Source organism: Elgaria multicarinata, chromosome 9 (assembly GCF_023053635.1).
Source record: "Elgaria multicarinata webbii isolate HBS135686 ecotype San Diego chromosome 9, rElgMul1.1.pri, whole genome shotgun sequence".
NCBI classification, from domain to species: domain Eukaryota; kingdom Metazoa; phylum Chordata; class Lepidosauria; order Squamata; family Anguidae; genus Elgaria; species Elgaria multicarinata.
The window spans coordinates 101,530,552-101,543,698 of NC_086179.1; the positions used below are offsets into that span (position 1 = coordinate 101,530,552).

The 13,147-nt window shown below is 39.5% G+C and overlaps 1 protein-coding gene across 1 annotated transcript in view; it reads left to right on the top strand.

Annotated features, from left to right (window-relative positions):
• Positions 1-13,147, top strand: part of CRACR2A (calcium release activated channel regulator 2A) — a 191,660-nt gene that overhangs the window by 171,801 nt on the left and 6,712 nt on the right. Inside the window, exons 12-13 of the mRNA XM_063135038.1 lie at positions 8,271-8,385; positions 12,523-12,624. Of these exons, the coding sequence (XP_062991108.1) occupies positions 8,271-8,385; positions 12,523-12,624 (217 nt within the window). The remainder of the gene's footprint in view (positions 1-8,270; positions 8,386-12,522; positions 12,625-13,147) is intronic.

Genomic DNA, 13,147 nt, shown 5'->3' on the forward strand with positions numbered 1-13,147 from the left:
CCAATTCTTCTAGCATTCTAAATAGAAAACTCCAGTTAAGATTGTCAAACGCTTTCTCTGCATCCAGGAAAATCAAAGCGGCCCGTTTTTCTGGATGTTTTTCCAAGTATTCCACAACATTTGAAACTGTTCTTACATTGTCTCTCAGCTGTCTCTTGGCTAGAAAGCCACTTTGATCCTCATGTATAAATTCTTGTAGGACTTTCTTGAGTCTTTCCGCCAGAATTGCTGTAAAGAGCTTCTAATCATTATTTAGTAGTGATATTGGTCTATAATTCTTAGTCAGGGTCAAGTCCCATCCTTCTTTTGGTATAAGCCATCTTCCAAGTGTCAGGTATCTCCCCACTATTCAAAATAGAGTTCATTGTGCACTGTAGTGGTTGTATTATATCTTATAATATAAACCTGACAGTCCATCCGATCCTGGGGATTTCCCCAACTGAATCTTTCTTATCACCACCACCATCTCAGCTGTTGTTATAGGACCGTTCATAGTTTGTTTTTGTTCCTTTGTAATTTTCAATAGTTTTTGTTTCTCAATATATTTATCCACTAAATCTGATGATATCTCCTGTCCTTTTTACAGGTTCGAGTAGTATTGGTAAAAGACTCTTTGTATGGCTGTGCCGTTTGTTAGTTCTATTCCACTCTCCTTTATTTTGAATATTGTTTTCTTTTCTCTTTCTTTTCTCAATTCATAAGCCAACCATTTTCCTGGTTCGTTTGCTGATTCGAAACGTCTTTGCTTCATATAATTTAGTTATTTTCCATATTGTTAACATTGATAATTGTTGTTGGAGCATTTTAATTTGTTGGAAAACACTTGTCTTTCCAGGCATTTTCCTTAGGTCTTCTCTTTTTTTAATCTCTTTCAAAATATTTTGTGTTTTCTCTTCCTTTTCCTCTTGACTGTTCTGTTGATCAAAGTGTCCTCTCATGTAGGCCTTACTTGCGTTCCAAACCATTTGAAGATCTGTTCCATTGTTCAGATTCAATTCAAAATATTCTTTCAGTTTTCTTTTACTGCTGTCCACCATACTTCTATCTTGCAGCAAGGTTTCGTTTAATCTCCATCGAAATGATTTATCTTTCCTCCTATATGCCATAGATATAGGATTGTGGTCTGAAAAATATTTGGGTAAGATTTCTATTTTGCTTACTTTTATAAGAAATTCTTTAGTTGTCAAGATCATGTCTATTCTGGAAAAGGACTTGTGCCTTTCTGAGAAGTAGGTATACTTCTTTGAGTTGCTATTTCTGAGTCTCCATACATCTACTAAATGCAGATTGTCTATCAGATCAAAAAACCTTTTAGGAAGTTGGCCTTAATGACTTCAAATCTTTTTCTCCCATGTCCTATCTATTTGTGGAGAGATAACTCCATTCCAGTCTCCCATCAAACACCAATTATCATAAGATAAGTCAGAAAGACTGGTAGTCAGTTTCTTGTAGAATTCCACTTTATGATCATTGGTAGCATAAACCCACAAGACCAACATTGACAGTCCATTTAGAGTAATTTTGTCTCCCACATATCTGCCTTGTTCATCTCTTAGTATCAATTCTGGGTTTAGATATGGTTTAATATATAGGACAACTCCGATTTTCTTTTTTCCACTTGCTGCAATGAATTCTTCACCCAATTTTTTTTCAGTTAGTTACTTTTCTGATATGCATTTCTCGTAAGCAGATGGTATCTTGCTTTAACTTTTTAAAATAATGAAATATTTTCTTTCTCTTTTGGGGGACATTTGCCCCGTTGATATTCCAAGTTAAAAACTTATAATCTATCTTTTTCCTCTTTATTAAAAAAATAGGGAAAAGGAGACAGTCTCATTCTCTGCTTGTAGCACTTCTGGTGCTTAAGTTTTCATCGGATTTTGATTGTGTCTCCTTCCATTCTTTTTTGTGGGTCTCCACGAAGTGTCTTGCCTTCTACACAGAATTCACCCTGTATCTGCAATCCTTAAAGGTAAAGACAACCCCTTCTGGGAGCTCCCAACAGAAGTTGATCCTTTTCTGTTTCATTATAGTAATCAAGAATGCATAATTTTTCCTCCTTCATAAAATTCTCGCCAGAATGTCTTTCAGTACAATTATTTCTTTGTCTTCCCCCCAACTCCTCCTCCCTCCCAATCCCCTTTCCTTTTGTGTCATGTCTTTTAGATTGTAAGTCTGTGGGCAGGGACTGTCAAGAAATACTTTTGTAAGCCGCCGTGAGAGCCTTTTTTGGCTGAATAGCGGCATAAAAATCCTTAAATAAATAAATAAATAAATAAATTTCTTTGTCTTCCATCTTCATTTTACTCTGGTAGTGCTTCTGGAGAATCTGGTCCCTTATTGTTTTTCTAACAAAGTCCACAATAATGTCCCTTGGGACTCCTCTTATCTGTGCATATGAGGAGTTTATTCAATAAACACGGTGTACTTCTGCTTTCATACTATCCTCCTCGATATCCATAAATGTTGACAAATTTTTGGTCGCTTCGTTTCTAAGATTGCTTTCAGTTTTGGGGATAGATTCAGGAACAGATTTTAGATGTAAACAATATTCTTTGTTCTTTACTTCCCTAAGTGCCAGAATGTCCTGTTCTTTCTCCAATTCTGTGCACAAAACTTCTGCTTTGTTTTCCAATATGTCCACTCTATTTGCAACTGCCTGGATCTCCCCGATAATTTGTTTCAAAGCATTATCCATTTTTAAAATTTCTTGCATCAATTCCTCTTTCGTTCCTCTGATCTCTTGCTTAGTTTCTTTTTATTATTATTACTCATCCAAACAATACAACAATACAATATAAAACAATACCCCATAATACACAATAATATAAAGTAAACAATTTAATAAATATATATTCTAACTTAATTCCATTTAACATAATCATAATTAATTAAAGTGTGCTCCCCCCAACCACGGGATCTTATTCATATTTCCAAAATCTCATTACTTCCTCTGGAGGTGTTTTCCCTCTCCCCTTTAATAATACAAATTCCAAGAACTGTTTCCATATTCCTTCAAAATCATTCGTTTTTATCATTCCTCTTCTAACTTTCATGTTACATGTTAATTTATCATTAATAGTAATATCCCATATTTCTTTATACCAATCTTCTATATGATAATCCCCTTGAACCTTCCAGTTCCTGGATATCATTAGTCTTGCGGCTGTTACTCATTATCAATTCTTTTGTCTCTTGATTACAATTCAATTCTCCATAAACTGATAATAATGCTACAGGTGTCTCTTGAATCACCATTCCTATAATTTCTTTTAACTCTTTAAACACCATTTCCCATAATTTTTGTACAAATTCACATTCCCACCACATATGTAAATACGATCCTTTCTCTTGACAACCTCTCCAACATATTGCTGAATTCATCTTATTTATTTTATTTAGTTTCACAGGGGTTAGGTACCACCTCCAGACAAGCTTGTAATAATTTTCTTTTATCCTCACAGACATATTTCTCAACACTCATTGTTTCCATATCCCTTTCCAACTCTGTTGCCCTATTTGTTCCTTCAAATCAGTTTCCTATACACTTTCCGACTCTCCCTTTTCCACTAATATTCTATATATTTCGCTCGTTAAACCTTTTATTGATTTGTTTTCCCTTTTCTCATTTTCTTTTTTTAAAACCAACTCCTCAAACTTCGTAATTCCTCTACACACTCCATTATCATTTAACCATTTCTTCTTCCACTGTTCTAATTGAATATAGTTTAACCACGATATATTTCCCTCTTTTAGACTCTCCTTTATTTCTTCCCTCGTTTTCATCCTTTCTAACCAATCTTTTAACTTAATTACCTTTCCTTCTTTTAGACTTTTTCCCAACTCTTTTTTTAAGTTTTCCGGAAAGTTCCTCATCATTATCACTGGTGATATTGGGGAAATACTCGGAGGTAAGTCTTTTTTATATAATCGCCATATTTCCCAGTGATTTTTTAAAAGGGGTTTCTCCATTTCTTCCCCCCATTTCTTTGCATAATCTCTAAAAAATATATTTTCTAATTTCCATTCTATATCCTCTCCCTTTCTATCCTCCAACCAACTTAAATCTCCTATTCCTGTCATACTTTCTACTACATGTTTCAACTTATTAGCTACGTGATATAGCTTTAGGTTTGGGAGCCCGAGCCCTCCTTTTTGCTGCATTACATACCAACTTTTTTTATTAAGTCTCACCTTTCTATCTCCATTACAAAAGTTATTTACTATACTTTGCCAACTTTTTAATTCTTTTTCTGATATTCTTATTGGGATCATTCTAAATAAAAAAAATACTTTTGGTAAAATCCTAATTTTTATAAGGGCTATTCTTCCAAACCAAGACAAATTTATTCTTTTATATTTTTCTAATTTACTCATAACTTCTTGTTTCAAACTGTTTAAGTTTTCCTTTTCCAAATCCTCTAAATTCCTAGTAAGCTTAATTCCTAGATATTTTATTATTTCTTTGACTTTCATATTTTTCTCTTTACTCTCCCACACTCTCTCCTCTTTTTTACTATAATTAAACAACATCATCTCTGACTTTGTCCAGTTTATTTTTAATCCCGTCACCTCCTCACATTCCCTCAGATGATGTTTTATTCTATCCATTTTCTTTAATGGATTCTTAATTGTTAATACTGTATCATCTGCAAACATATGTATTTTGATTTCCTCCTTCCTACCTATTCTCTCAATAACGTCATCTTCCCTTATCACGTTCGCCAATAGTTCTATAACCAATACAAATAAAACCGGTGAACGTGGGCAACCTTGTCTTGTTCCTCAGGCTAGTTGTATTTTTTCTGTCACTCCATCATTTACCACTACTGAAGCTAAATTTCGTGAGTATAATTGTTCTATTAAACCTTTAAATCTTTCCCCAAATCCCATCTTTTCTATTATCGTCTTTAATGCTGGCCAACTCACACAATCGAAAGCTTTGAATATATCTAAAGCTATTATTCCTGCTTTCAGCTTTCCCTTTTTTATCTCCTGTGTTATATTTAGAACCCTTCCCACCAAATTATGCATTTGTCTTCCCACTACAAAACCACACTGATCCTTCCCAATATAGTTACCTATAAATGTGTTCATTCGCTTTGCCATGATAGCTGATAAATTTTTGACATCTTGATTTATTAATGAGATAGGTCTATATGAATCTGAAACTGTCAAGTCCTTATCCGGCTTTGGAATTAATATAATTATTGACTGTTCCCATGATGGTGGAATCTTATCCCTCTTGCTTAGTTTCTTTAAGTTGCTATTCCATTCTGGCTCCCGTCTCATCCACCTTCTTACTCAGTTGTTCAATGATTTTCTGTGATTGGTCAGGCAGAGCCATCTTCCCTGTGTCTTTCATGTATTCTTGTATTCCACTGGTTTCTTTCATTCTAAATCAGTAGAGAATCTTCTTGTCCCAGTGCCAGTGCCTTTCTTAGAATGTCCAGCAGGTGTCTCTAGAGATCCAGTTCTACTCCTAGTCATCCTGCCCCCATCAGCCATCAGAAGTTGCCATGTAGGTTGGCACGGAGACTATCTTGTTCCTTAGCTGTTATCTGTTATTTACATTCCGAACATACTTTCTTCTAGTAAACTATGGTAACTGTTCATTAGTGGAGTATATTAAAGAATCTTATTCTTGCTCATTCTTGCTCCACATGCAGTACTCAAACATATTGATGTGCTCTCTCTCTCTCTCTCTCTCTCTCTCTCTCACACACACACACACACACACACACACATACACACAATGATGAGTCATAAAAATGGGGCATGAACAATGTCTTGAGTCTCAAACTGTAGAAAGGTCTTCATAAGTGCAGAACCCTGATATATGAGAATGTAATCCTATTAGTTACCATCATCTAAAAGATACTCTTTACTCTGTACAGCACCATGTACATTGATGGTGCTATATAAATAAATAATAATAATAATAATAATAAAATACGCTAAAGTTGAATTGCAGTGGTCTTCACATTTGCAGAAGCTTTATCGAAATGAAAAGCAACACACAGTAAAATTGTGCTCACCAGGCTGACATCACACACCAGGCCATGCCACGGCTCCAGGGCCAGGCCAGGCCAGGCCACCCACTGCCGTGCCTGCCTGCGCGCTGCACCAGGCCAGGCTAACCCACCCACCCAGCTGCCTGCCTAGCCAACATGGCAATGACCCATTTTCCAGAAACAAGCCAGCCCAACCCCTGCCATGCAGCCATCCGGGCTTCTTCTGAGTCATGAGCATGACGATGACCCAGAAGAAGCCCAGATTGGTGATAGGAGGGGCTGGGGAGGCCAGTTTCCAGAAATGTGCCACCCCAGCCTCTCCTGTGCGGCCATCCAGGCTTCTTCTGGGTTGTTGCCAAATCTAGAAGCATGGGGAAATGCCTTCCAAGCCCCTCTTACACAGCCATCCAGGCTTTTTCTTGTGCACAGATTGGCTACACTGTTAGCATAGATGGGAAGGTATCTGCATGCGCAGATATCCTCCCAGCTATGCTAATGGCATGGCCAATCTGCACACTTTACAGAGGCCTGAAGGACCCACAACCTGCTCCCATTTTCCTGGACATTAAAAAAAAAATCCCCCCCCCCGACCTTGGTTTGGTTCCCATTTTCCAGACCTGTCCAGGCAGAACGGGGCAGTTGGTCACCCTATTTTCTGTCCCACAATAGGGATGAGCAACTTCCTCTTTCTTCACACAGGGAAGAAAGAGGAAGCAGCAACGACCATGTGGGTGTTTTTATCATGCTGTTTTTCCTGCACACAACATTGAAAATAGAGCAGAAGGAGCCGGAAATGCATGGGAGGTGGACAGCATAATCAAAAGGACCCGTGAAAAAGCATGAGTGGCCAGTAATGTGCATGCTATAAAATGCTCATCTGATGAAGCTCAAAGCCAAGGAATGTAGGGAATGAGAGGTGTGAAGTGATCAAATGCCATGCCATGGTCATTGGATGTACCATAAATGTCCTTCTGTGCAAATGTCCTTGTGAAATTCTCCATCCTATTTGTGGGCAGAGAAATTGGGGGAACAATTTCATTGAATTTCTCCGGGGGCGGGGAGAAATTCTCCAACAGTTTCTCACTAGAAATTCTCCAACAGTTTCTCACTAGAAATTCTCCAACAGTTTCAATGCCTCACCATTGGCAATAGTTGTAGCACAGTTTCTTTTTTCTTTTCTCTCTCTCTCTCTCTCTGTGTGTGTCCTGTCAGTGCAAGTAGCAATATCTGCAACTGTGCTGGGAGACTAGCACTCATTTTGCCTCCACTACAATGCCCGACACCCAGGGTTGATTCAAGCCATTGTGGAGAGGAAAGGCAGCCATCACAAAACAGTGGTGGAGAAAATTTGAAGAAAATTCTGCCAAATAGTCTTCTATTTTGGGGGTGGGGAGCAGCAGAAGAAAAAGGAAAAATTTCAGAACTTTTTCAGAAAAATGTATTGAGAAATTCTGGCTCTGCTCTAGTTGTCATTCTTCATGGTTCAGCACCTTCCTCAGGATTTACCAAATGTTAAATTTCCGAGGAGTGATTGTGAGTTCATCTTGCCTCTTCTGCAGGGTATTTATCATACTGCCCTTCCCTGCAAGCCTTTTGCCAGCATGAGGAGAGGCAGTGTTGTGCTCAACTCCGGGAAAGATGTTGGCGCTAATGCTATACCCAAATCTCTTCTCCAGTGTCCAGAAAGTTTTATTCCCCCATGTAAGAGAATTTTGTTTTGTGCCTCATTCTCAGGGCACTTTACAATTTATTTTGAATTCATTTTGGTGGCATTTTTGAGTTTACCTTATCCCTCTGGGGTGACTGCAAGTAAGGTGTTCTTACATCACTCTTCAGCCTTAGTGGATGCTCATGCTTCTTGATCTGAAAGGGGGCCATGGGGGGGGGAGGTATTGCCATGTGCTCTAGTTGAACTGTGGAAAGCCAGGTTGGGGTACGTGGGCTGCTGAAGAGATGATTGTACAATGACAGAAAAGATACTCACACACGTACTCCTTGTTCACTTCACAAGTAGGGTAAGCACAAGAACTCAGGCAGATTTCTCTGAAATTTTCTTCTTCTTTGAATTTCTTTTTGAAAGAAATTCAACATTTTCTTTTTGAAATTGTTTTCTATCAAATTGAATGAGAATGGTTGGCACAGAACTATTGAATATCCAGAATCTCAGCTCTTGGGTAGGCTAGTTGCTCTGTTCTTATCGGCTATGTGTTTTTTGTATTGATGATCAAAGACATAATACTGATACTGGGTTTCCAGGTATCGCAGCATCACCAAGCAGTTCTTCCGAAAAGCAGATGGAGTCATTGTGATGTATGACATAACATCAAGAGACACATTTATGGCTGTGAAGCAATGGTTAGTGAGCATTGAGGTAAGTCTGAGTAAGCTTAGATATTGTTAGAAGTCCAGGAACAGCGCTCGCTCAGGTTTGGTTCTCTTTGGAAGGAGAGATTATTAAGACATTTCTGTAATATCTTAGTTTTTTTAATTTTATTTATTTATTAACTTATTTGTTTAAAATGATTTTTAGGCTGCATTTAAGAATAGAACCCTCTCAAGGTGGCGTGCAAGATAAAAATAGTTGGGAGATAAAAGAACATCCCCAGAGAGCAACGTGTGCATCTGTGGAAGTCAGGAGGTGGAGGACACGACACATTACATACTACACTGTAAACTCTATAGAAGCCCTAGAGATAAATATCTAAAGAGACACCTAGTATAAGCAGCCAATCTTAATGATATGGATAAAATTATTTACCTACTTACAAATTCATCTAAATCCATTCTATTAAGCATAGTAAGGTTCGCAGTTAAAGCAGCTCAGTTTAGAACTGCAATAGAGGACAATGACCTGGTCTAGGATATGGGCCGCTATAATTTATATCTTGATTAATTAATGGAACTGTAATTAAAATATATTATTATGACCGAACTACTATAATACTCTGTTTTATATTGTACCTTGTGGTGTGCATTGCTGATGTTGTTGATGGTTGGCTAAAACCTATTTTGGTTGCATAATAAAGATTTGGATAAAAAATAGTACAAAACAAATACAATAAAATTTAAATATTCAATAAAAATAGTATAAAAACAGATATTGCCAATGCTCATAGATGATGGAAGGTGAGCAAAAACAGGTGTGTCTTCAGAGTTGGCTGATAGAAGCCAACTCTAGAGGTGCAGGGACTCCATGGAAAAGCCCCCCTCCTTTCTACTCATCAGCCTAATTGCCCTTGGAGGCAGTTATGCCTCTGTTGATGACCTCAGAGTGTGAGCAGAGCAATATGGGAGAAAGCAAGTAACTTATTTTATTTATTTATTTATTTAAGGATTTTTATGCCGCCATTCAGCCAAAAAAGGCTCTCATGGCGGCTTACAAAAGTATTTCTTGACATTTTGGGCTCAAACCATTTAAGGCTTTAGAGATTAAAAGCAGCACTTCAAATTCATCTTGCAAATGCTGCTGGCACTGCAGCTGGCACAGTATTGATGTCATGTGAACAGACCACTCAGCCCCCATCAATATCTAGCTGAAGTTTCTTTAAATGCAACCCCACAGAGGGTGTATTGCAGTAGTCCAGCTGGGTGCCACTAGAGCATGAACAACTGAGGCAAAACCCTCCCTTTCAAGATAGATCACAGCCAATACACCAGCCTAAGCTGCCGAAAAATATGCCTAGCCACCAACTGAGCTTCTCCCTGGCTAGCACCAAATCCAGGAGCGCTCCCAAACTGTGCCCTTTATCCTTGAGGGGGGAGTGGAAGCCCATCTAAGACCAGATGTACTCCTCGCTTCAGATGGATTGGATTCCCTACCCAGAGTACCTCTGTCTTGTTAAACCTCCATCCCCAAACTACCTCCAGACACCAGCTCCAGCATTCAACAGCCATCAGAGGACCAATTGATGGAAATGAGAGGTAGAGCCAAGTTATCATTATATTGATGCACCACTAAATAACTTCCCACAGCAGTTTCATGTAGATATTGAAAAGCCTAAGTTACAACCTTGAGGCACCGCATAGGTCAATGGCCCTGGGGAGAAGACTGTTCATCCTGGAACAACCAGAGCCTCTTAACATGTGCTTCTGACACCCAACCCAGATAAACAATCCAGAAGGATATTATGGCTTGTAGTAATGAAAGCTGCTGAGAGGTCTAGAAGGACAAACAGGGTTTCACTCCACACACACACACACACACACACACACATCCATTCCCTGCATATCTACTAAGGTGACCAAGGTTGTCCCCAAACCAGACCTAAACCTGAACTGGAACTGATAAGAATAAACTGTGTCATCCAACTACTTGAAGTTGAACTACCACCATTCACTCCAACCCCTTGCCCAATATTAGCAGATTTGACACTGGATGATATTTATCAAAAACCAATGGATCTAAGCTAGGTTTATATAATAGTGGAATCATCTCTCCTTCCTATAGTCTACCAGGGACCATCTACTCCCTAAGATGGCATGAATCATCTCCAAAATCCAAATACTCAGCTCTGGCAGATTTCACAAGCCAGAATGGGCAAAGGTTGAGAGAGCAAGTGGTGGGCCTCAGACCTCCACGTAGTTTGTCCCTGTCCTCAGGATGAACAATCTGAAAGATATCCATGATGACATGACAAGTCACCACTCTGGTTACATACATCTCTGACTAAATTAAAGCAATTGTATCTAAATTGACAGATACAGGCAACTTTATCTACAAAATGTCCAGCAAACTGATCTCAGCAGGATTTTGGTGGCTCAAGTTGTTCCAAGGCCCCCAAGAAAAACCTTCACCAACCAAAAAAGCCTGGTGGGCAACACTGAGTGCCTCCGAAGGTGATGGAGAAGTACAGTCTCTTCACCATCACTACCCCAGAATAAGATTTAAAATGTGTTTCTGAAATGTGTTTGGTCATATTTATTCCCCTCGTCCAGGTTTAGAACCCAGGTATGGATTGACCTTCCCTTGTGTTCAGAACTGTGGAGGTGGCAACAAGGAAACCACATTAATGGAGATCCCATCATGGTAGTAGTGATTAGCTTTTGACTGTTCTGGAATTTCTGGGAGCCTATAGCTACTGACTGTCAGCTATATGATTGCTGAAGTGTCTAAACATTAAGCTTTTGCTGTGGGATTTCCTGCAATGAAGAAGTCTCACTGATTTGGGTTTCCTGTGCCAGTTTGCCAGAAGATGTGCTTGCCTGAGGCACTGGGAAACCTGACAAAACCTGGGAGAAGAGACGATTCTTTAATTGGTGCCATAAGCATGCTATATTTGGTGTCTCCCAAATGCCATGGAGGAGGTCATTCTTTAAGGTGGGTGCTACCACAGAGAAGGTAAATTTCTATATTGCTGCAAGGTGGCAAACTACAGGCCTGATAGAACCAGCAAGACCTCCTCTGATGATCTTAATGATCTCACATGTCTGTGTTGGGGAAGGCAATCTGTCAAGTAACCTGGTCCCAACCTGTTCAGGGCTTTATATGGAAACAACAAAACTTTGTACTTGGCTCAGTAGCTAATAGGTAGCCAGTGCAGTTGCTTCAACACTGGTGTAATGCATGCACGTCCAGTTGCCCCACTCACCATCCTCGCTGCCACATTTTGCACCAGCTGCAGTATCTGGACCAAGCAGAAGGGTAGCCCCACATAAAGTTCATTACAGTAATCAAAATGTGAGGTTACCAATGCATGGATTACAATGGCCAGGCTATCCTTATCCAGGAAAGGCATACCAACTGCAGCTGATAATAGGCACGCCTGCCACCAAAGCCACTTGGGCCTTGACAATGATGAGTGCAGGAGCATCCCCAAACTATATACCTATTCTTTCTGAGGGAGTGCAATCTCATCTAGAACAGGCAAAGTTACAAATTCTTGTACTTGTTTCAAAACATACCCAGCTTCTCCTGGTTCAGATGTTACAGAGAAACAGAGAGCTGGGTGTCATCAGCATACAGATGGCACCTAACGACCACCCCCAGCAGTTTCATAGAGATATTAAATAGCATGAGGGACAAGATGGTGCCCTGTGGCCTTCTGCAGCACAATTGTCAAGGAGTTGAGGCATAGGCCCCCCAGTGCTACTTTCTGGAATTGTCCCTGCATGTAGGAGCCATACCACTATAGCAATTCCCAACTTGCAGAGATTTCAAACAAATACTGTCAACAAAACCACAGAGAGGATCAACAGAGTCTCACTCCATCTGTCTCTCTCCTGCAAGAGGAGAGTGACCAAAGGCAATTCTGTCACAAAACTGAGCCTGAATTCAGGCTGAATCATAGAATAGCAGAGTTGTTAACGATCTGAACAAATAAATTCCAACATTGATTTCAAAGAATGGTATAGTCTGAATATACTGCTTTTGTTTTGTTTTTCCCCTTACTGGAAAGCTCAATTTATTTTGTAATAAAATTAATAAATGTCAGTTTGTTGGTTACCAATTCTTAATATTTTCCTGTAGTAGGAATACTCTATGTTTAAACTATTGTTCATTGTTTCATAGGAGGCAACAGGGGAGAACATTCCTGTCCTTTTGCTTGGAAATAAAATTGATAAAGAAAAAGAACGGGAAGTCCCCAATGGATTAGGAGAGCATCTAGCCAAGGTACAATAAGAAGGAAGAGTCCAAAGAACACATTGTTATTGAACCAGCAACAATCAATACATGATCAGAAAATGAAATCCATGGGGTGTTCACTTGATAGTCCTTGAGTCCAGCTTGTTAAATAATTCAGAGCAGGAGCCAGGTAGGGCAAGAGGAATGACTGAAGCTATTTCTCCTCCTGTTCCCCCTCAAAAGAAAAAGAAAAACATTCAGGCAGACAGGCCTCTGAACAGGTCTAGCTCACTTACCAGCTGCAGGCAGGATGGCAATTGAGAGGCTGTAGTATCCTGCAGATCCTCTCCTCTCTTCTCTCTGTTCTCCTAACCCAGAACACCCCCTTTTGGACATCATTGAGGCCTTCCAAGGTCGCTGTTGCCACTGTGATGCTTTCTGCAGTGGCTGCAAGAGGGAAGGGGAAAGATATGACGTTGGATTTCCCCCACTCCTGAGGTCATAGGTGTGTTTACAGCCTTCGGAGGGGGGTTCCGACATATCCTATGGTCCTATCCAGGACCATATCCAC